This window comes from Motacilla alba, chromosome 2 (assembly GCF_015832195.1).
Source record: "Motacilla alba alba isolate MOTALB_02 chromosome 2, Motacilla_alba_V1.0_pri, whole genome shotgun sequence".
NCBI lineage: Eukaryota > Metazoa > Chordata > Aves > Passeriformes > Motacillidae > Motacilla > Motacilla alba.
The window spans coordinates 119,276,057-119,299,594 of NC_052017.1; the positions used below are offsets into that span (position 1 = coordinate 119,276,057).

Genomic DNA, 23,538 nt, shown 5'->3' on the forward strand with positions numbered 1-23,538 from the left:
TGCTCACCAATTTTTCCTAAAAACTATATGTTTTCTCTCTTGGCTGTTCTATCTCCTGAATAAAAAAAAAAAAAAAACAAAAAAAAAACAAAAAAAAAAAAAAACCCAAAAAACCACCAAAACAGGATATAAGAAAAGATGTTCCCATTATTCCTGGATCCCTGGATCTGGGCACCCATTACTTGGGTGATAATAAATATGCCCTAGAATGATGTCTTTAGAAACAACCACAACCCTGATAAACCTTTGTGTCAAAGACAGCTGGGAATTTAATAAAGATGAATAGGTACTAAAAAACTCTTAATTCCCCAAGCACCTTAAAATGCCTGAAAATTACTGCATATTTCCTTCTATCAGCCTAAGCACATTTAAGAGGATGAAATCTTGCTATACCAAGAAATAAACTGAGAAGAATAGCCATGGGTTTACCTGTTGGAAATATTTACTGCAAAGGAAGATCTCTTGTTTGTCCAAGGCATAACTGACCTGCCAGGGAGCATATTTCACCCCAGAATCACAGGGAAAGAGAACTGCAATGGGACTGCCTAAGAATACAAGCCTCACAGTCTATCCCGGTATCACACGAGTCATCCATATCTATGATGAGAGACATATGGAGCTGTCCAAGGAAGCCAGGCTTTGGGTGGGCACAGATCTGGCCCTGCCACATGCTGCTTACTGGAGTTCAGCTCTTCACATTTTCCATGACAATTAACATTTCTGTGACATGTCCTAAGCTTTCACAAGATGACACTGGGACATGAGTGGGAATATTGCCACATCTAGACAACACACATTGCAAGCTTGCCGGTAACAGCCGACACCATGCTCAGTTGTGGTAAAATCTGTGGAAAGTGACACAGGAAAAGTTCCCCTCTCTGCTGCTCCTTTATCAAAACTGACCTTTACGGAGGTGCAGAATCATCAGACTTGAATTCTAAAGACAGACTCTGATTTAGCAATGTACTACTAAGTTTTAGTGCCACCCAAACCACTCATGTATAAGTTTATCAATAAGAAGTTCAAGAAACAGACTAATGTCTTCCTAACCTGCTGCAAAAAGTCAATGTTTATTTAGACCCAGTGACTTAGATTTGGTTTATATATCAAGGACCTTAAGAAACTATGTCAACAAAGAGATTTTTTTCCCCTTACTTTTTGCTTCTAGTATTTTTTGAGATTCTAAAAATACTTAAAAAGAAACTGTGTAAGAAAACACACAGAACAGTAGAAAAATTGGAGTAGCAGATAATAGCACAAATGCTAGCTTGGAGAAAAAAAAAAAGCCAAAAAATTCAGAGATGTCACAACAGCTGATCTAATGTTATACAGATTGTTGAGATTTTTCTTCTAAAGGAACTCAGGGACTGCAAGTGCAATGTGCCCTGTTTTGTCAGCTGTATAGCAAAAGGTGGTTAAAAAACAACTTACATGGCAGTTTCTGAACTCTACTGAGAGACAGAACTTCAGACCAGAACCCACAAGTTCGTGTGGTTCATTGGCCAAGTAACTTTCTGAGTTCACAGCTTGTCATGCAGTTACTGGTATATGTATCAGTAAAGAATGCTATGAGGAATGAGATACTGGCTGTTTTAAACATGGATTTTGAGACCTAATATTTGGCTACTCCTAGCATAGAAATTGTAGGAATACCTCCTAAAAATTTGCACCTTCAAGCATGCAAAAAGTAGGGGTTTTAAATATCTTTTAAAAATTGCTTTTATTACATTAAATACATATAAGGCTTGCTTTACTGAACTCATCTTTGTTAACAGCTATGCCATATACATTAAACAGAACAGAAATATAGCAAACATGCCTGACATTAAATAGGTTTTAATTTTGCAGTTTTAAGATTGAATTAACAGTATGATATTATATTCTTTATATTTTACAAAAAAGTGGGCAAAATAATTCCTGGCTGACAGCTCTGTGATCATGGGCTACAAGAGCCTCAACAAAGTGTGGTAGTTAGATTGTTTATAGACATACATGAAAACACAATCTCTTGTCTTATTTTGGCTGGCATCTTCAAATAATAGCAGTAACTAAATACCATGTAAATCTTGATTAAGTACTTTATGTATAATCAATTGCTATTCACACACTGTTTTGCTTGACATCATTCTGTTTCTGTACTCACTATAGAAGCCCAAAGATCACCTAGAAGCATAAAGATAATTTTTACAAACAATAAAAAAAAATTCTACCTTGAACCTCTAAGCTGATTATATTTTCCATTATTTTATTCAAACAGCCCTTTGTTTGTAGTGAAGAATCTTGCAATCATAAAAAGGTTACAGGTTACTCAATTATACTAATTCCTATCCAGGATATTATTGTCCCTTTCTATCACAGATTATCAAATCATCAGCTTCTGACCATGAAGCCTGATAAACTTACTTGTTACTGTTTCTCAAAGAAGAGAACTCTTCCTGTGTCTCATTGTCTGGAAACTACCAGAAGGTAATTTCCAGCCTAAATTTTTGTATGGTTTTCAGAAAAAAAGTCCCTGCTCAAAGCAACACATTCTAGTTCAAGCCCAGACTGTTCCCTGCTTTCCCCTCCTCTGATGTGAGAGGCTTCAAAACTTCTCCAATATTTGGGCTGTGGCTAACACTTAGGTTTTACCACATACACCCCCAAGACTCTCATCTTCCTTTTATGCATTTAAGGTGAAAGAGCTTGAACATCCTCGTACTTCCTCATCTAGCAGTAAAAACCTTGAATTTACAAAGAAACGGTGTCACTGTTACAGTGCAAAATCAGAAAGAAAATTCAAAAACATCTGGATAGAGACAAAGATGGACAGTATTTGTAGCTGCTAAGCAAGATTCAACTTGGATTTTTATCTGACAAGTACAGTCATGGGTTAAAATTCACTGCAGCTGGGAGATGAGAGTATCTGAGTCAAACTAAGGTTCTTATCCCTTCACACTCACATGTCCCATTATACCAAATGTTCGTATCTCTCTGCAAATGTAGGCAGCATATAGCCAAAACCAATCCTTTTAAAAGAGTCACGGGCTATTCAATTTCCTTTTTTTATTTTTTTTTATTTTTTTTTTATTTTCCTCTTTTCAATTGGGAATCTGCCCATGCACATGTTTAACAATTTGCAGTGCTCCCAAACAGTATTCATATTCTTTAACCAAAGCCAGACAAAATGACCACAAAACATCACAGGCCCAGTCGTTAAGGGCAAAGAAGGTTGTCTTCACTACCTTCTGGGAACATGGAGGTCTTCATGTGAGCAAGAGAGCAGCATGGAGAAGTCAAGCCTGCTCTGCCATTTAGGTGTACAAGACTCAACACCATCCCGTGAAGACAGAAGCGCAATGACAAAGCAAGTGGGACTTTTCATAAATGGGAAATAATATGCTCTACATTTGTCCAGTGGCTGAACTCCAGGACTCCAGGACAGACTTAAAGCCAAATTCACCTGGACCAACATGGACAGTGCCAGCTTCCATTCCCCTCCAGCTATCACCAGCAGCAGCAAATTCCCTAGCTTGTTTCATCAAACCTGGCGACACAGGTTCTTCACTCACTGACCAAGGGTCAAAATGATATGGCTAACCCTGAAGTGTAACAAGTTTCATGCTTTTTTATCTTCTTGGGACAAGCAAAATCCGTCAGAAGATTATAAGGTGCAAATGCAAATGCTACATCATCAAGCCACAAGTCTGAAGCTGCTAAGGCTCTTCAAATACCACCCTATTAAGATGTGATCTTTGACTAAGATATTCTACTTCTGTTCCTTCTGCAGGTGCACAGTGACAGCTGGGGCTGGATTTCCTTCTCATCTGTATTACTGCCCAGGCATTTGACAAATGACACTTCATATGACATATTTGTACAGCATCACACAACTGTACACACACATGCGTAACAGGCTGCTCCCACTGGAAAGACACCACCCCTGAACGAAGTGGACATCCTCACAGGCCCTTGAAACCCCACAGCCTGTGCACAACCACTGTGCACGTGGAGCTCTGGAGCCCTTGGACACACTCAGAGGGTGCTCTCACACTGTCACGCTTCATCCACTGTCTGAAACAGTGTGTGTTGCGAGCATCTATATGAGAAGCTTTCAATAATAAATTATATTAAAATAATACTGCTTCTAAGATTTTCCTTTTTTTAAAGTAATTCATCATTTGGAGTATTTTGTTTACCTCAAATGCCTGTGGGAACCTGTAATAGCCTGTAGTATTGCTATTAACTTATCACTTAAAGGAGGTCCCTTCTTTCAGGAAAAACTTATGAAGGAAACTGAAATAGAGACTCTTTCAAAAATGGATGCACATACATATAGAAAAGACAGTAACAAATAAATATTTATTAGCCAGTCTCCTCCCCAAGACCTTGCAACAGGAGTTGCTTGACTGAGTCAGCAGAGAAGTGGACAAGTCATTTCACTGGCCAAGTGCCTATGAAAGAGGAATAATGGAGCATTATGCTACATGTGCTCAGGACAGAAAGACTCTTGGTGAAGGAGGAGAATAAAAGGTAAGACAGAGCCTGGAAGGAAGCCAGTGTAATACAAGGAAAAAAAGGTGAAGAGCAGGGAAGAACAGATAGTTCAAGTCAGCCCCCTGCCTTCACATAAATCAGCTGTATCTGATTTTTATCCTCTAGAAGTGACATCAGGTGGAAGGTTCTAACCAGCCTCTACAGACCCTCAGTTTGCTTTTGGGAGCCCAGAGCCCCTGCAGTTTTTGCCTCTAGCCAAACAAGTCCTCTTCTACTCTTCTGGGATGAGTAAAGAAGTCTGCATCTACAGGTCTTGATGCTAATACCCTACTAAAAGGCAAATATTATATCTACCTTTAGTATGCTATTATTTCAGGATGTCTAAATATGGAGGTATCCATTACAAGTTTCATACCATCAAGTTCCTTAGTGCAAACACAAGTATAGAAATTTCAGCATACATAATTAGCAGGACCTCCAGAAATGAGTAATTAAAAGGTACTTTAATCCAACCAGAATCACCAAAAGAAGCATTATTTTGTCTGGTTACCATCACCTACCACAACTTTGCATCCCAAAGCACACAAAAAAACCAAAAAATGTAAAAAAATAGGAATAAATTAAAAATCATTCACTGCCAATGGGAATTTCCTAATAGCAATACTGAAAGACTATTTTGAGTGCTACAAAGTATTGCTAGAATTTCGAGAAATATAATTTATAGAAATATAATTTACTTAGAGAATTCTACATAACATGCTATAAAAACAACCAGCTCTATTCTCTCTAAAGATTTTAACATCTGGCTCCCCCATTACTTTAGGAAATACTGAAAACAACTTTTTCTCCATTCTGTAATACTGCAACTTGACAGCAAACGTACCACACAGTTTTCGCCTTTTGAAACCCCGAAGATGGATTTATGTTCACCAGACTTAAAGCAACCTTCTTAATGGCCACAAATCAGATAGTCTCGTAGTGGAGAGCTTTGACTGCCTTTGTGTCAGATCTCATTCTCATGTTGCAGCAGGTACTTAAAGAGTGAGAATCATTTTTTTCCAAAGGATTTTTGATGTCCAACTCCCTTTGAAGCCTCCCTTCCTATGTATCTTTGAAAATCTGATCTTCAATTTGTTATCCATTTTCCCACTTGATATGACAAGACCTTCCTTCCTTCTTGAACACTCAAATAAAAGGGCAGTAGCAGGTCTGCACTGCTTAAATGAATCAAGAGAAGTTACTCAGAAAATAACAGCTCCTTCTCCCAGTCTTCATCCATTCTTTTCCATTTCAGTCGCATAAAATATCGTCATGATGGGCCACAGGCTTCTGTTTCTCACTCTATGCCATCCATCAGATTTGCTTTACATTCTTGAGATAAAAGTAAAGATCACCATAGGCAGAAACTGGATGCAGTTGTCTGCCATGGAGAACAGATTTCCTACTCCTTTCAAGTTTACTGATTACTCACGGCCTTTCCCCTCTAAAGGGTATCTACCAAAGGGGGCACTGTGTTGGAAACGCCACCAGCTGTCTGATAAAACTTAATGAATGGCAATTTTATGAGCTTCTGTTGTTATTGTTCCTTTAACTCCTTCAGTTTCAACACACCATGGCAATTCACTGGCAAAGGAAGATTGGAGATAAGGCAAAACTATGAACATTTTGTTCCCTACTCTAATAATTTTTTTAAAGAGGTTTTCTTAGGCAAGTTATACAAGGCCATGATTTTTATGGTGTCCAGTGCTTGCTCTTTTCTACAATAGAGGGTATGTTGTGAAAATACACTTAAAGAGAACACAAAAACCTCAAATACTGCAGTATTTATATAGTCAGCATCACCTTGGCATACTAGGCCTGATTTTTCTGAGTGCCTTTAGCCAGACATTTTAGTTCTCTGCATTTGATCCTGGGAAACTTCTGTCTGGTCAAGGTCTATAATTTCCTTGTTACTTCCCCATCAGTGAAGACCATACTGCCTGCCCAAGAGAAGAATTTTGCTCTCTCAAAGTGAAATTAAGCACACAAAGAGTTATTATATATAAGCTGCATGTAGAGATTAAATTCAGACTCAATCGCACAACTAAATCCCCATTCAGTGCTTTGAAAACTTACAGCTAAGTGTGAAGCTAAAAATATTAGCTAACAAAGTGAGCTGTCTTCCAACCACATCCTCTTGCAGAAAAACATCAATAGAAGACAAGTCTGCAAATGTGTCTTAGAGGAATTAATGAACATTTGTTTGAAATGCAGCCATTTCACTTTGGGACAGGTATTTTTTTTTCCTTCTTTCTTCTTTCCCTCCCCTCATCTAGTGAACATATCCTGTGCTTCAGGGTATGGAAACCTGTCAAAATCACACACCCATAGTCAAATCAAATTTAACATATCTTTACAAGATATTTATAACATGCAAATACCTAGAGGCCCTTCTTCTCAGTCACATGAAGATCTCTTATGCTAGGGAAGGAGGGCTCTTTCACATTAATGAGAATGTGTGCATGGTAGAAGCTGATTTCACACATTATATTTGACATGTGAAGATTCAGCAACCCACATCTCCACTCCATGTGCAGCAAACAAGCAAACAACACTGCAGCATCTAGAAAGAGTTGTTCGGCGAGCCCGTACAACTGCAGCCTTACAATCAGCCACTTCTGTCTCAGCAGGATTCTGCTTCAAGAATCTCAGAAAAAATAATTTTACTTCAACCTTCATTAAAAAAAATAGGAAACTTTTGCTTCGTTCACTCCACTCCTTCTTAAGTCTTTTTAGCAGCTCAAGGAGCCTAACAAAACATTTTCTCAAGATAAAACGGATTAGCACTAAAAATTCCACCTTCAGATTCTTAGGCATCTGCTTCACTCACAAATTTTGTTTCTTGGCACACATCTCATTCAGAAATAAATTATTCTACTAGTTTCTTTGGAAAACTTTTCCTTCTTTGTCACTTAAGAGCAATCAGAGACAGGAATTTTCAAATTAGAGAGCTCAGAGCAGAACCGCCAAGCACAAGCTGTCTCTCAGGACACTTTGGGAGCAACACTGGAAATCGCATGCTGAGTGCCCACGCCTGCTGCGCCCACTGCAGCACCCAAACCTGCGGGGCTCTGTGTGCTAGGGCTGAGCAGCCAGTCTGCAGTGCTGAGGAGGGTCATGTCACCTGAGGGAAAAGGGCAAACAAAAGAAAACCGTTTGGCTTCATCTCAGGAGGCAAACATCTACTGCAAGTTAGAGCTTTCTGGGTAGAATTCACTCCAAATTCTTTTAAACCGGGAAGTTCTAGTTTCAGACAAATAAGTTACCATGGTTTAATTGACTTCCTTCAAAAAACTCTGATACCTACCTAGAAGTTGAGATATTATTTCCAAAATTATTTTCTACCTGAGGTCAGTGCATTAACAGGTAAAACATATACCTCATTTCCTGATGAAGCAATATTAAGCGTTTCTCAGAGTGGATGCACTCAGTCAAACACATGTCAAACAGCAAGTCAAGTCAGATGATGAACATCTTTCAATGTTTCAAGGAACATCCCCTATTTTTTTCTTTTTTTGCTACGAAAGAATCTTCAAGTTATATAGAAGGTAGAAATGCTCACAAAGTTTATAATAAAGGCTTCTGTGAGCTAGAGGAATCTTAATTTGAAAGGGCAGTTTTATTCTGTACCAAAAGTGGTATATACCTGGTAACATGATATAAAAATATAATAACATACTTGTATATTTTAAAGGAAGAAGGCACATTTATGGACATAAAATATTTTCCTGCTGAAACTGCATGAGCACAGTAAGCACTTTATTAATCCTTTTAAAAGTTTGTGGGTTTTTTTTTAATGCCTTAATATTTGATTGAAGCAATACATTTACAGCAATAGCAAAAAGTAAATTACACACAAGTCTGGCACAAGTCCCTGTTAATCTGATAACCCATACACTGTCCCCACTACCAAGGACTCCAATTACAATGAATAACAAAGATATGTGAGGAATTGAGGGGGGAAACAACATCTGTTTGATTGACATGTGCCTTTCCTGGAAAAATGCATGTCCATAATCCTAAAGAGTTTGACAGCACTACTACAACCCAGTGCTTAGGAAAAAAAAATCATATCTTTGCTACAACAGTTGTAGTAGTTTACCTATACATTTATACTGAAGAGCAATACTGAACCTGCATGGCTCTGTCTTCTAGTAAGGCACTAAGTCTCTGTTCACACAGGCAGTTAAATGTCACATATGATCTTTCCCACTATTACCATAGAAATGCCACAGGAAACAGCATTTTTTGCTGCTCGTTGCATAAACCCTTCTGTGTTTCATTATATATATTATTATATGTATTATAGGTGTATTATATTACTAGCAAAGCTGTTAGGTTGTTCTGTTGTTAGTATTCTACTGAGAACAAACATAACTTATCAACTGCCTGACTGCTTCTTGAGAAATAGGTATCAGTTTACCCCATTGAATTACTACACCTGTTTGAATTTTGGCCACTCCGTCAGAGCAGCAAGCTAGCCTGAGGAACTTTCAACACTCAGTTTTATTTAGCCTACTTGACAAAATTCTCATAGCCTTAGGAGCTTGCAAAAAGTGAGAACATAAAGAAATACCAAAATAGTAAAAAAAGACTGAAAAATTACATTTTTGTACTATGGCAGTTGTAAACACTACTTCTTTTCTCTCATCATCAAACTTCCTTTTCAGTTTTTTGACCTTTTTTTTTAATTTCAGCTCTGCATATACTACCTGCTCAGTCCATTTAAACTCCATGAAAGAAAAATAAACCTGTAATGAAAGCTATTGCTGAAACTTGATAATAGTAACTACTGATAAACATTGAACATTGCCTTTATGTACCATATGAATAAACACAGAACACCTAAAATAGTAAAAATTATATAGCTTGCTGACTGTGAAAACACCAAAGTTAAAAAGGAGAAAAAGACAAATTATGAAACACTGAAAAAAAAAAAGTCTGGCTTACCTTCTGTGCCATTGGGTGTCATGGAATTATTATTTATATGGGAGTTATCAAGTTTTGGACCACTGGGGGATTCACTACTACCACTTAGTCGTCTGTGTGGGCTGGCTAGATCCTGCATTTCCATAGACCTGAAAACAAGATGCAACTTGTTTTAGTGACATAAGTCAACATGAATTACAGAGGAACTGCCTTTTTGAGATGCAGCCTGCTATTTATCAACATCCCAGAAACACTTAGTAAAAAATTAACTACTTTTCCCACTTGATCTTTTCCAGTGTTTATCTCATGTAGCCCCACACGAGTGGCCAGCTACTTTAATTATTTTTGCAGCTAAATAAAACCTACTTAAATTATATTGCAAGCCTAGATTCCAAGCACTGCACTTTAATAATTGATGCAATCTTGTATTTTAAAAATACGTACAAAGATGGAATCATCAACGTATGAAGACATATATTCTCTTAAAAACAAATTAACACTCTGCTTTTTCAAGATTTACCACTCAGTGGCAATATAATGGACCTCCAAAACAAATAAAACACTTGAAGCAATTGTGGAAACCTATCATCTACTGACAAGGAATGAGATATTCCTGATGTATGTGTTTACTCTGGCAAACTACTTAATTGTTCCTCTGTTTCCTTTGAAACAAATGCAGCATTAAAACATTATTATGTCTGCTCACTTGTTTGCTTTGTGGATTACATAAAGCGTGCCCAATTGGGAAGGGATCTGACCGACACACAGTGAGTCCATACAGGCGTTAGTGTTCCTGAGCACTCTGCTGTACCTCAGCAGCTGTCGCTCAGTCAAAATGAGGAAAGAGCAATTCCCAGCTAAAGCAAAATTTAAATGTTTAAGCGGCACACAAGCAGCTGAATATTTAAGATTTGTGCTTCAACAGCCCTATATTAACAGGCCAACAGTCATCACCAACATGACATATCCCTTGGTTGGTGTTGGGGCTTATGACTGAAGTTCCCAACCCTTCCGTTCCTTTACACCTAAAACTTTTGATATTGTTATTTGACGTACTCATTCAAAGTAATTGCTCCCAGTAGAAACTTTATAGGTTACTGTGCCTCCAAGGCATTTGAACTAGTAATTTTTCAGTTTAAAAGAAATGCTTAGGCTCTTTTAAAGACTATTAAAATTATATATAAAATTACTCCTGCAGTTATGGTATAAATATTCTAAGTGTCATTTCAGGTATGAAGCTTTTGTATTTTAACTGAAATTTTATCACAGATTCTAAACATAGATCCTTCATTTAATATTTCTTTACCTAAAACATTCTACACAAAAAGAAGAAGATGATACTGCAATGAGTACAAAACGCCTGCATCGAATATAAACTCAAACAATTTAGTGGAAAAGTTACGTGCTCATGGTTTACAGACTTGGTAGCACACGCGTAAAGGCTACACTCCAGCACTTACTCATCTGCTGAATGTGAGGAACAAGAATAAATATTTTACTTATCACTTGAAGTTTAAAAAAAATCCCCAACAGTAGAAGGCTTGCAAAAAAGTAAGCAATTTTTGGTCAAATCCTTACCTGCAGCTTGAGGAAACAGCAACATCTGAACTGGTTTGGGACTTCTGCACCTGTAAACCAGGGAAACAAACAGAAGCTTCTATTACTCCACTTCACTATGAGGCCTTAATTTAAAGAAAGGATATCACTACGGATGACAATTCTGTCCTTTAAATCCAAAGGGAGAGGAGGAGGGTGCGGTGCCCCTGAAAGGCATATTGTCTTTAAATTGAAGGCTCAACTGTTGTTTCCCCGGCAGGTCTCTCTCCCTCCTCCCCGCGCCAGGGGACGGCAGCCAAGTGACGGGATAGTGATTCATCAGGGGCCCGTGACAGCTGCAGAGGGGCTCACTCCTCCCCCGGCTCGGCTCGGCTCGGCTCGGCTCTGCCTGCACCCCGCAAAGGTAACCCCGCCGCGCCGCCCGCCCAGGGCAGCACCAGCTGCTCCCGCCCCGAGCCCCTCAGCATCCTCTCGCTCTTCTCATCCCTCCTTTCTCCTTCGGTCCTGACACATTCTTGCCCTCATCGTACTGGTTTTCTTCTTCCTTTGCTCTTCGTCATCCTTCCTCTGTGCCTGGGCCACAGGGAAGCCGCAAGTCAAACTCACCCCAAAGGCAAGCTGGAGATGCTGATGTTATTTTTTGGGGAGGAGAGGTAGAGAATAACAAGGGATAAGACTACCAATGGTAAAGACCTTCACTACATAGCACATAGCCTTACACAATCACATCTAGAAGAAGCCCATCTCCAGCCAGGTCAAATTAAAATAAAAACTCCACATGTTATTGCATAGTCTTTCTCCTAAAAAGTCCAGTTGCTAATGAGATTTCTGATAAAATTATTTAAAAGGACACTTCTGGCTAAATAAATGGGAGGAAGCTGTAGAATTTACATCTGAAGTCACGCATGAAGAAAAGGAAGCTTTTTCCACTGGAAAGCCCACCAATAATTTTTCAGTTTAATCAAATCATTCCTTTTACAACTAAGGTGAGTAAGAGTTTTCATATTCCATCAGAAAAATGCTGTTGCTTTACTAACAAACTCTAGGCAGTAACAATTGTCAGCAGGTGATAAAATTCAGGTGGAAATATACTCCTAGACACTGTTAGCTTAAAAGCACACAAAAGCTTCTCTGGGCAAAGTATATATCCTCTCAGTGTCTGCAGCGAGAATCTTTCTTGTGCGTTTCCATTCAACCTGAACTGACATCTCTTAAATGATCACAGAGCAAAGACAAGGGAGATGAGGCATTTTAAGTGCCATAAAAATCATCCAAGCAAATCCTACTTATGTGTCTGTAGGGTGGGTTTTTTGTTATTTTTAATCACAGACAGAATTACTACTAGCAAGAGTAAACAACTGCTAGGGGCAGTCAGGCAAGGAAGAACATTACAAATGATGTCAAGAAGCATGCAATAATGCATGCTGAAGAACATCAATCTTTTTATAACTGGGTACTTAAAGTACTGCATAACATGCTTTTCAATACATTGCTGCATGCCAAATCAAACCAGACTAGCAGATAGAGTCAAAACTCTGCATTTTGGTTTAAGGATTTTTTCTCCCTTAGTTCTTTACCCCAGAAACTGCTGCAGAGTGCCTTAGGATATGCTTCTGCTGTTACTTCTAAACACCTGGAAAAAATTATAGGTGGGAACTAAGTTTGCCTACAGAGCTATCTTCACTCCCTCTTGCACAGGATCTTTTAAAACCCATCTTTTACAATAGAAAAAAACTTCCTTTTTCAAATGGATGCTTTAACTAACTGATATTTTCTAACATGTACTACACAATTATTCATACTTGATTCAAATTTTTAAAATGTAATCCTCATTATTTTAAATACCAATTTTTTACAAAAATAGCAACTTCTGTACATTTGAAAATACATACATAATATACATATATACATGTTCATGTTATGTGCATAGCAAGAAAGATCTCATTTATGTATTTTGGGACAGGGCAAAAAAAATAACCAGCTTATTCACAGTGAATTAAATATATACCTTAAATGTCCCCCAACACTCCATGATTTGTGAAAGTTCATATCCACAATTTTCATTTTCATTAGACATACTTTAGATATATTCCTTTGTGTCTCAAGGATTATTTAAACCATGTGTTGCACGTTACCAAATTTAAAAATGACTCTTTAATCAAAATAACTTTAAAACAACTAATCCTCACTTAGGCTGGTCAGCTGAATCCACAGAGTGGTCCAGGAAAAATAAATCTACTCTCAAGAATGCGAATGCAGACAACAATTAGACACAGATGTGACTGAAATTAGTTACAGTTTACAAAATGCTACACTTCACATGCTTTCAGTTTTTTATGTGCAGTACAAAATTACAACGTAGTAAGGAACCACACTTATGACGACCAGCTAATTCATAGAATAAAAACATTTCTGGGTGGTGTGTGCTTGTGCTTTCTCTCATATATTCCCATTTTGTCAACAGGTTTCTGGGTAATTGAAGTTTGGCAACATAACTCACATATCAAATAAAAAGTGGGGGGGAAAAACCCAAATGCTTGGCCTTATCTGGATAGAAATGGGTCATGTTAAAAAAAAAAAAAAAAAGGAGCTGTCACACCCCCTTCATACTCAGTGCTCTGCTTAAACTAAAAATGCCTTATAGGCTAAATGGTATCCACGTTCTTCTAAATACTTCAGAAACATTACTCTGTATAATCTGATTTTTGTCAGTAACATTCACATCTTTCTCCTTAATACAGACTGCAGATTGGGCACTCTGTAGTACATGGCGAGAAAAAAAGGACAATGATAGCAAAGCTACTTAAAATTCATCCATTTAAGAATCTTAAATCAGTAACATCAAATTCTGATTAGTTAATGAGGTCTTTTAAGTTTGCCCTTTTTTCTAATTAAATTTATAATTCTTCACAGATGTAGGTTTTGTTGATGTTCAATTTGTCTCTCTCATTTTGTTAAACCTCACATAGTACTCCACCAATCCACTGAATAGCCACATTAAATCTGTTAATACCATGCTCTTCAACCCCAGAAATTATTTCCAGAAGGCAAACTTGCTTTGAGAGATCATCAAACAAGACTTAAGGTACACATTTTATCACATTTTCCCTACCACAGAGCTCAGGATGCAGAGGAAAATTCATGACTTTTGCACTGTTTATTATACTTTGCTAAATTACAAATCAAAAGCATCTGACAGAAGATCATGTATGAAGCCAAAAAGTTAATAATGTTCTGCGAAAAGTAAACTGTAAATGGGAAGAGATTCTAAATTTCAGCAGCACAGAGCAAATAAAATGTAGGTACTTGTCTAAATTACAGGTTTTCCACAGTATTTTTGCTTGCTAGGAGCAATTTTTTAATGGCTATAATTTAAAACATTTTTCCAGCTGAAAAGAAATTTTCAAAGTGAAAATAAGAATTTAACCCAGGAAACTATAGCCAGCACACACATTTTCTCTTAAAATACAGTTCTACTTTAAAGAAGCAAATTTCAAAGACAATGGCAGTTTTCAAATGAGGGTGTTCCTTCTTAGGAAAAAAAAAATCTGTCATTTTTAGGAAGGGGTGGAGGGAGGAAGGGAAAGGGGCTTTTTTCCAATAGCACTCTATACTTCCCTAAAAGAACAACGCAGTCGGTATCTACCGACATAATGGCTTCAGCAGCCAAAATGTTACAAAACTAAAATGCAAATTGGCTGCAGAAAGGCACCTTGCTGGCAACCCAGGAAACTTGGTAATACTTTCACTCCTCCAATAATCATGTATTGCTGGGCTCCAAGAGGTTGGGCTTTTTCATTAGATATTCACATCAAAGACAAATTGTACTTATTAAAGCAAAAGCAACTAATTGCAGTTATTAAATTTTTAACTGCCAGTTCAAATTCTTCTGAAGTGCTATCCTGTGTGCTCATTTCATACACTCATGAATGAAACATTTTGAAATCCCCACACTTTCTTCCCCTCAAGAAAGGAATACTACAATGTGACAATGCTTTTATTATGACCAGGCATTTAAGAATGTCTTTCTGCTTTTCCAAGATTTTTTTTTTGGCTCCTGAGAAATATTTCATACTTATTGCAATTCAAACAAAATGATTACTCATTCTTTTTTTCTCCTAAGGTGAAGCATGACTCAAGCTGTCTGTCACTGTGTAGAACTGCTGAGAGGGGATGGCTGCTCATTTCCAGACCCTTCCAGGCCTTGGGAAAACTCTGGCAGCAGCGAGGTGCTTGGCTAAAAACTGCATGTCATAGGTTTGTGAGCAACATGAAAACGCTGTGTGTGTACATGTTTATACACCCAAAATTCTGTAATGTGTTTACACACACGTATATGTACTTTTACCAAGGCATATCCACATCAATACTATTAATTTATTTGACACCTCAAAACAGTAGTCTGCGTTCTGGCAGATGCTTTGCAAACCATCTCAGTATGGGTTGGAAAATAAAATAATCTTTATACATGGTATCTAATGTTAAAAACTTCCAGTGATACACTACACCACATTTCCACTTCTTATTCCAAATTTCCCCCGGTGCTCATTTTTAAATTTAAACAAACTACACAAAACACACTATCATTTTTTTCCCCGGGAAGCTTTTATCTCTTCCGCTTACCTCAGTTTTGAATGTTTGCTTACAGAAGAAAGAAAACCACACCAAACCCCGACCACCTTCAAAGGAGCATTTTTAAGTGCACTAACACCTTTATTTTTTCCAGAATCAATCTTGCACTGTAAAGAGCAGTCCTTCCTCTTGGTGTTTGAAACACCAAGAGAATGTTTGGTGGGTCTTGGTCGCTCAAAAGGAAGATGTAAATTTAACAAGACTTCAGAAGGTCTTTAACTTCCTTGTTCTAAGATCACCGTTCTGAATAAGCCACCTAAAATGTCAATAAACGTCAGATATTTCAGCTGTATAGATGTTTATTCTGTCATCTTGAAAAGTTCTCCTGCGGGGATCTGCATGTTTTCCTTGGTGTTTGGAAAATTTAAACATATTAAGCAAAAGGATTTCCTGCCTCAGAAAGCACTGTCAAAATCTCTGTCAGGCATTCTTCCTCCCAATTTTTTTATTATTTTTCTCACGCTCTCATGTCTCTTTCAACAAGGTCTGCTGGTGGTACCGTACGTGCCTATTTCCACCCCTCATTTCACATCTCCCCATCGCGTAACTCCTACCTGCCGAACCATCAGCACTCGAGGAAATCAAACAGGAGAATCCCCAAACCTGGCTGATCACAATACACAGAACCTCCTAACATCCGTTTTGTGGGAAGCCTACAAACCCCAGCCTGAACTACGGCCAAAATTAGCTGCTGCACCCAGTGATTTATAATTGAGCGCCGCTCTCCTCCGGAGCGGCAGAACGCGCGGAAAGCGCCGCTGCCCCTCCGCGCCCGGGACCCCGCGCTCCTCGGCAGCCGGGCTGCGGCAGCGGCCGCCTTTCCCCGCTGCTCTCCTCCCGCTCCGCCCGTCCCACTTCGCCCGTCCCGCTGCCCCGCGGCCGCTGTCAGAGCCCCGGTACTCACGGTGCCGGCGCGCAGCTCCGCGGCTCAGAGCGCGGCGGCCGCGCCTGCCATGGCGCGGCGGGGCAGGAGCGCCCCGGGGCCGGGCCGCGCCGGGCCGGGGCTGGGCAGACAAAGCGCGGCCAAGGGAGGCTGCCGGCAGCCCCGCCGTCTGTTTGCTCAGCCGTGTGCGTCTGCCCAGGCAGTGCCTGGGGGCACGCCGCCGCTCCCGCGCCCGCTTTCCTTCTCACTCCCCTTCGCTTTTTTTTTTTTTTCTTTCCCCTTCTTTTCCCCTTTGGGTTTTGTTTTTGTTTTTGTAATGCAAACCGCAGCTATTCTCTTGTCCCAGCCTTATTGGTTTAAAAGCAACAACTGCAATGAGGCTTGCGCGGTCTGAAGTCAGCGCCTTCCTGCACGGGCGCTACGCAGCCGGGGCTGCCGCTCTCCGCCGCGGAAACTGCGCGCCCCTGGCCCCCGGCCGCCCCCTCCGCCCCCTGCCCGGCCGACAGGGCCCCCCTTCCTTGCACTTTCCTCAGCCTCACCCCAGGAAAACCTCCTGAAAATCCCTCGGGTCCCTCCTCATTCAGAAAGTTGAATTGTCCGTAGATGCGTCCCCTCTTGTAAACTGGGTTTAAACTAAAGCCGTCCTAATAGAATAACTGGAATTACACCAACATTATATCAATGAGAGAAGCTAAAAAGGGATACTCATAGAGGCTCTTAAGCATACAACCAGCGTGCACGTCCGGACATGCCGTTTTGATTGGATATGTAACAGATTTGTTCTCAAATATCTGAGATTCTTGCAACCTTGTAAAGAAAGGGTCTGCTAAAACTATTTAAGCTACTCTTCTCCAATTTAAGGGTGTTTATTAAATAAAAAATCTGGAACTTTTAAAATGGTTTAAACCACTTAAACCATTAAATATCTGTACGCCTAAAAACAATTGCAAATATAGTCAAATTCCTATTTTAATTATTACCAATCACCTACTAATGTTTAAAAATTTGAAAGAAAGCCTGTATAGAGGCTGTTTCCACAGGCCATATGAATGTTTCCAAAAAAGGGAGAGATGGCTGCATAGAGTTAAATTTGTGCATTAAGTAACCTTAGCTTTTGCCAATCAATAGGTAATTAAGTAATTTAATTAGTAAGCCATTAAACTGAAATGGGTTTATGATGCTTTTCTATTACAGAACTTTTAGTTGCTCATAATTTAAAAAAAAAAAAAAAAAAAAACCTCTTTCAAAAATACATACATTATGTTAAAAAACATTATAACATACATAGTAACTAAATTTGACCAGCATTCTCCAGAGCATTTCCACTATGCAGACAGTATCTTTCACTTCACGGAGAGCTAATTTTTCTACAGTGATTTTCAGTGCACAGAATCCAAATATGATGAGGAAAACAGCGTAACGATTTGTAGTACCAAAAAAGAAGTCTTAATACCACGCCAGGTCTAAAGTACTGAATTTTAAAAAACCAAAACAAAACCAAAAATCAACAACCCCCCCAACTTTATACTGTATAAATAGACTGAAACAGAACTTTTTTTCTCTTTACAAAAACCTGTGGTTATTCACTGCTAATACATCCTTACCTTCAATTAACTAATCTGTGAATGTGAAAGCAATACTTCTAGAGGAGAAATATCTTCTGGCTACTACATCCCAGTAAGTGAGACATTATTTTGCAGCAAGTACATTGGGAATACTTCAGGAAAGCAGATCGGTTTGCAAAGCTACAAGTCAACCTCGAGCTGAAAACGCACCTAGGATTTCATTTTGTTTAGCGGAGAAAAGGGATCTCGGGACAGTCACACACCATATATGGGAACCCAGGTCAAAATAAGCAGCTTTCTATTGGGCCCGTCTGGCGCAGCCAGCACAAACACAATCCCATCACTTCTCCAGAGTCACAAACCGCATCTCACGCCAAGAAAACTATTTATCGTGTTCTATATTAAACTGTGAAAGAAATGCAAATTACTTCTTATGGAGTCACGCAGTTTTGTCAGGTAAAAGTCACTGAAACCCTGAAGCACAAGGCTACGCAATCATTCTGAACTATATGCTTTTTTGGAACAGCCATGATCTTCTGGAAAATGCTTATCACTGAATTCTTTACCAGTGTTAATAAGATCATTTTTTAAAAGTCCTACCCAATCTGATATAAAGACACATCTTGCTTCACTGACTGTAGAAGCTACATCTAGTAAAAGAATAATGTCAGGCACACACTTCAACAAAGCAGAAGTTAATTTTTCTTTTCTAGAAAAACTCAAAAAAATATAATATGGTTGTTGTGAGGTCCAATCTAACACTGGAAACTGTAACTCAAAACCCTTTTTCAAAAACACTGATACTTAAATGATGATACGTAAATAAAAAATATTTTAAAAGAAGACTGTGACTTCAATGATGCATGCAAATTTTAGCATAAATCTATTTCACTCCATTATTGAAGAAAGAAAAACCAAAACCAAATAGCACTAATATATTAATAAATTTTAGTATTTTAAATGTAAAAATGACTGAAACAGGCTTATTGTTGTTTAGTTTGTAGTCCCTGCTGGGAGTTATATCTAAGTAATAACTTCAGGAGTGTGCCCAGTCTCTGTATTTAATTAAAGTAAGACAGATCCCCACACACACGTACAGAGCTTGATGATGTGAGGACAAACATGGGATAAATTACACAGAGGCTAAGATGATCAGAAAAAGGGTGTTGGCGATGCATTGCAAGAAAAGAATCAGCTTTGAATATTTAATCTTTTCTGTAGCATGGCATGTAGGCAGTATGAGAACTGAAGCCATATAAATGATCTAGATAGGGGATATGAGATAAAGTAGGGTCCTCTGTGTTTATACAGCCATTAAAGAGTGCCTTAAAGTTCTTTATCTGATGTCTGAAGATTGGACTTCAGATCATTACCCTGTGATAGGGTCTAACCTATGAACTTATCCTACAGCTGATACCATGGACCAGATCCTCACTTGATTTAAGTGAGTGAAGTTCTTTATATTTCAATAGGTAATCTAATTATGACAGCTGAGTACTGCACCGATTTGAAACCTACTTAAAAGAGGTTTGTTCACTTATCTTTTGGGGTTTGTTCTTCCCAGTAACTGCATACCAAATCAGTGCAGGGTGGGTTGTTGGCCACTGGCACCCAACATCATTTTCAAACCACAATTGCACTAACACTGGGTTTGGAACTGAGATTTCAGTGGGATTTGCATATGTTTACATCATGCCTAAATTTGTCCTGATTCTGCATTCCCATTAATGCAGCTGGCATCTCAAGAGTCCTAAGAAGTAAAGGACCAGGCCTATTACATAACATCAAATGCACAACAAGCCACTGGGTATATTATTACAACCATTACTCATGCAATATGGTTTTAACTTCATATGCAGTGTCACACACTTGTTTTAGCACAAGTAAAATGGGCCCATCTGGAGCACAACATTTACTGGGCGCTTAGGTGCCACGATTACAGATGTTCTGGTAAGTAAGAAAAATTAGATGTAAGATGGATATGGAACAGTGGGATGTTCATATGTTTGTCTCCAAGTAGGAAATACTACTGAAATATTTAATATCAGAAATAGGCCTAGGAAGACCACGCTTCACTAAAGCCAAAGATGTATCCCATTGCTCCTGAGAGCCACCACCTGGCTCTTCCCATAACAACTGCAGTGCAACGTCAGAACCCTCTGAAGCAGCAATATCTCTCCTATGTCTCCATACAAGTTTTATCTTACACATAGCAGCTGTTGCCTAGAGACATCCCTGGCTGGAACAGAAGTTTGCAGCATTTGACAGGAGCCCGTATTGTCTCATGCTACTCATGTGAGCAAAAGCAGAAAGACCTTGGTAAATACAAACAGTAAAACTGACAGAAATCAACCATTTAAAGTGTTCTGTCCAAAAACTTTCAGTGAGCCTAAGAAGAACAATTTAATTATATTCTTTCAAAACATATTGGATAAAATTCATATTGAACTAAGGTCTGTGTGTAATGTGTTATAAGAAAAGTTATGTGCTGTTAGTCATCATCCTTAGCCAAAACACGTATGAACTGCTGTCCCCAGTTTGCAAATTTTGCTAGTTTGCATGCAGTTGTAGCTGTTTTCAATCCATCACTTCAGTACAAACTACAGAACAATTTAGTATAATTAAAAATAGGAAATAGTAATCTTCATTAATCTTAAGTAGATGCTGCTTTAGCTTTTTGAATGAATGCATGACTTACATATGATTCTGAAATAGTTGACAGCTATGACATAAACAAATGCAGAGACTGCCCACAGAAGAAGCCATACTGTCCATACTTCGAAGTCCCGTTTGAAAGCCAATACTGAAGCGTATCTCAATTTTTCACTCTCCAAAGTGAAAGTATGCTTGTTTTTTTCAGGAGATTTCTTGCATCTTAAAAACATTATGTTAAAGGGAGGAAAAAACAGTGTGTGCGTGTATATATATATGTACATTTTCAAACACCAGTAGTGTAAATTATATATACTCAGTATTCTGAATGCAAATTAAAGAAGTAGTTTGGCAGGATGAAGGAAAGGTTTCCTAGATGAACTTAAATTTTAAATGTATCTAATACTATCATTTCCCTTTGGATATTTTAACACCCTAAATTACTTGTCTCATCCAGAAATCTCATGAAGGGAATGATTGGCACACAAAAATACTGAAAAGCTGTGGTCTCCAGATCATTGGAAGTAGATGTTCTACTCAAAAGAGATGGCTTTTCCCTAAAGACCAAGACACCAGGTCTCTGACATCCTGAGGGCAGAGCTCTGAAATATACTCCAGGTTTAAGAGTAATGTAGCTTTTCCAACTACAACAGTCTTCATTTTAGCAATGCCTTAGCTATTAAATTGAGCTATAGAAAATTACCTTCCATTTTCCAATAAAGTTCAAGAGTTTTACAGGGGGACTTTTAATACTGTCTGCTGTACCTAAGAATCAGTGGAGTGTTACTTTTATCTGTTGCACAAAAACCTCTGCTCAAAAGATACAGAAACATGTAGCTATTTATAAAAGAATTCCTGCTGAAGACAACAAAGATGTGTCTGAAGAAAGTTATTTGAAGAATTACCAGTTTACAAGATAGGGGGTGAAGTGAAGGGAGTAAATTGCAAGCTGTGAGGTTCCGTAAGAAACAGCTAATTTTTCTAATTGACATTCAGGCTTTTACTCCAGCTCAGCATGGAAACATAACTGCCCAAACTTTGAAAATAATCATTCTTCACCATGATATGTGAATAATAATTTGTTTATAAAAATGAACAAGTCAAATCAAATGCACCACTGATGATGAGAAGCAGCTTGCTAGCATTCTAAGGGGTGATAAAAGCTATAATCAGTAGTTCCTCAGAAGACTGGGCTGCAGGAAGAGCACACTACAAATGAGAGATTACCAGTGAGCTGACAAAATAATCAAGTCCTGTTGTTCTGTAAAGACTATAAAACACATCATTTCACACACATGCCATTTTTCCGTAGTTCATCCTCCCACGACTGTTCAGGCCTTCCTCATCTTTCATTTAGTGCTACTAGAATAAAGGTAGAACTTACAAACCATTGCCTTTTTTTTTTCACAGCAAAAGCTTACATTTTTGCCAGCGATGTAAATACAGCACCCTGTATGACATGAGTCAGCTCAGTAATACTAGACTGTCTTTTTTCCAACTTTTTCCCACTAACATGAACAAAACCAGCTTTCTCAGCACCTCCTAAAAGGTGAAAAAGAAGACGGAAAGTTCCTCTTTATTTTTCAACTCTGAATTAAATTCATACTCGGAATACTCTGGTAGAAAAAGATGTTTGCGCTCTAACCACAGAAACAATAGGTTTCTTTGTTGTAAATTCCATTTTGTTTTTATTTCCTAAATGCATTTTGTATTTCTAGAGTGTTATTCATGTCACTGTTCAACAGTAGATGGAGCAGTGGATCATTACTGTATTTTAGTTATTTGTGCCAATTATTACATAATTTTTCAGCTACTGACATATAAGGTTGCACAAAAAAACCTAAAAATATTCTTTAGAGAAAATAATTATTGATTAAAGTGTATCGCATTAGAAAGAATGTTGAAAGAACAGCAACCCAGGCTCACTTTGACAAATTATTAAGACAAGCTTGCATTTATGACTAATGTAAGTGACTCATAAATACATATTGAAATTACAAACCTATTACCTATTACCATTGAAATTATTACATACATATTAGTAAATATGTACATCCTTAACTTTGAAACATTCAGTCACACAAATTTTTCTTTTGGTGATCTGAATATCTTCTAAAAGTGACATGCATAAATATTCCCCACTGTGGGTCTTGTAAAGAAAAGGACAAAGTGGAAGTCTAAGTTGAAATAGGCCTGTGACTTATTTTATACTTGCAACGATGTTTTTCCCAGAAACTGTTTTTGGGTAATTTAACACAATAAATTCTTCTAAACTTTACAGTAATTATATCATGAGCATCATTTGTTCAGCAGAAGCTAGATTCTCACCTATGTGTAATCATCTAAAATTAAGGATTTAGTTGAAGGTGATCATCCAAACCTTCATCCTCAGAGGAGAGAGAGAGACTTCCACTTAACACAGGGGACCCAATTTTGAGGTACCCCCTCCCTGTAGACACAGATGATGGACTTAAGCTAGTCTCTGGTTTTGGTGGCTACAGCTGCCCCAAGAATCCAGACTTTGTCAAACCCAACAGTATAATTTCCCTTAGAATCAATTGGGTCTCAATAGTAATTGTATTCACAGAAGTTTCAAAATAGAGCATTCGGCTCTATTTTGAAACTTCGTATAATTACTGACTCACTCTGCCAATATTTGTTGTTACAAATCAAGGCCAAAGGAAAACTTCTCAGATGGCTTCAAAGACCCAGTTCTCATCTCCAAGCCCAGCTCCCTCCCCCGCTTCCTTCCAGCAGCATTAACTTTTTCTCTGCAATCTCACAAAAAGGAAAAAGAGTAACCTC

General features: G+C 38.4%; 1 protein-coding gene across 12 annotated transcripts in view; it reads right to left on the reverse strand.

Annotated features, from left to right (window-relative positions):
• Positions 1–23,538, reverse strand: part of EYA1 (EYA transcriptional coactivator and phosphatase 1) — a 159,928-nt gene that overhangs the window by 74,927 nt on the left and 61,463 nt on the right. For 4 of the 12 annotated variants that reach the window (XM_038128447.1, XM_038128446.1, XM_038128450.1 and 1 more), the window contains exons 3-5: positions 11,023–11,072; positions 9,466–9,593; positions 7,577–7,639 (exon numbers count right to left, since the gene is read on the reverse strand). In XM_038128447.1, coding sequence (XP_037984375.1) covers positions 7,577–7,639; positions 9,466–9,593; positions 11,023–11,072 — 241 coding nt within the window. Of the gene's footprint in view, positions 1–7,576; positions 7,640–9,465; positions 9,594–11,022; positions 11,073–16,187; positions 16,363–16,537; positions 16,931–17,055; positions 17,142–18,120; positions 18,271–18,291; positions 18,311–23,538 lie in introns of those variants that run through there. The other 8 variants (XM_038128454.1, XM_038128453.1, XM_038128452.1 and 5 more) reach the window with 6 other exon arrangements.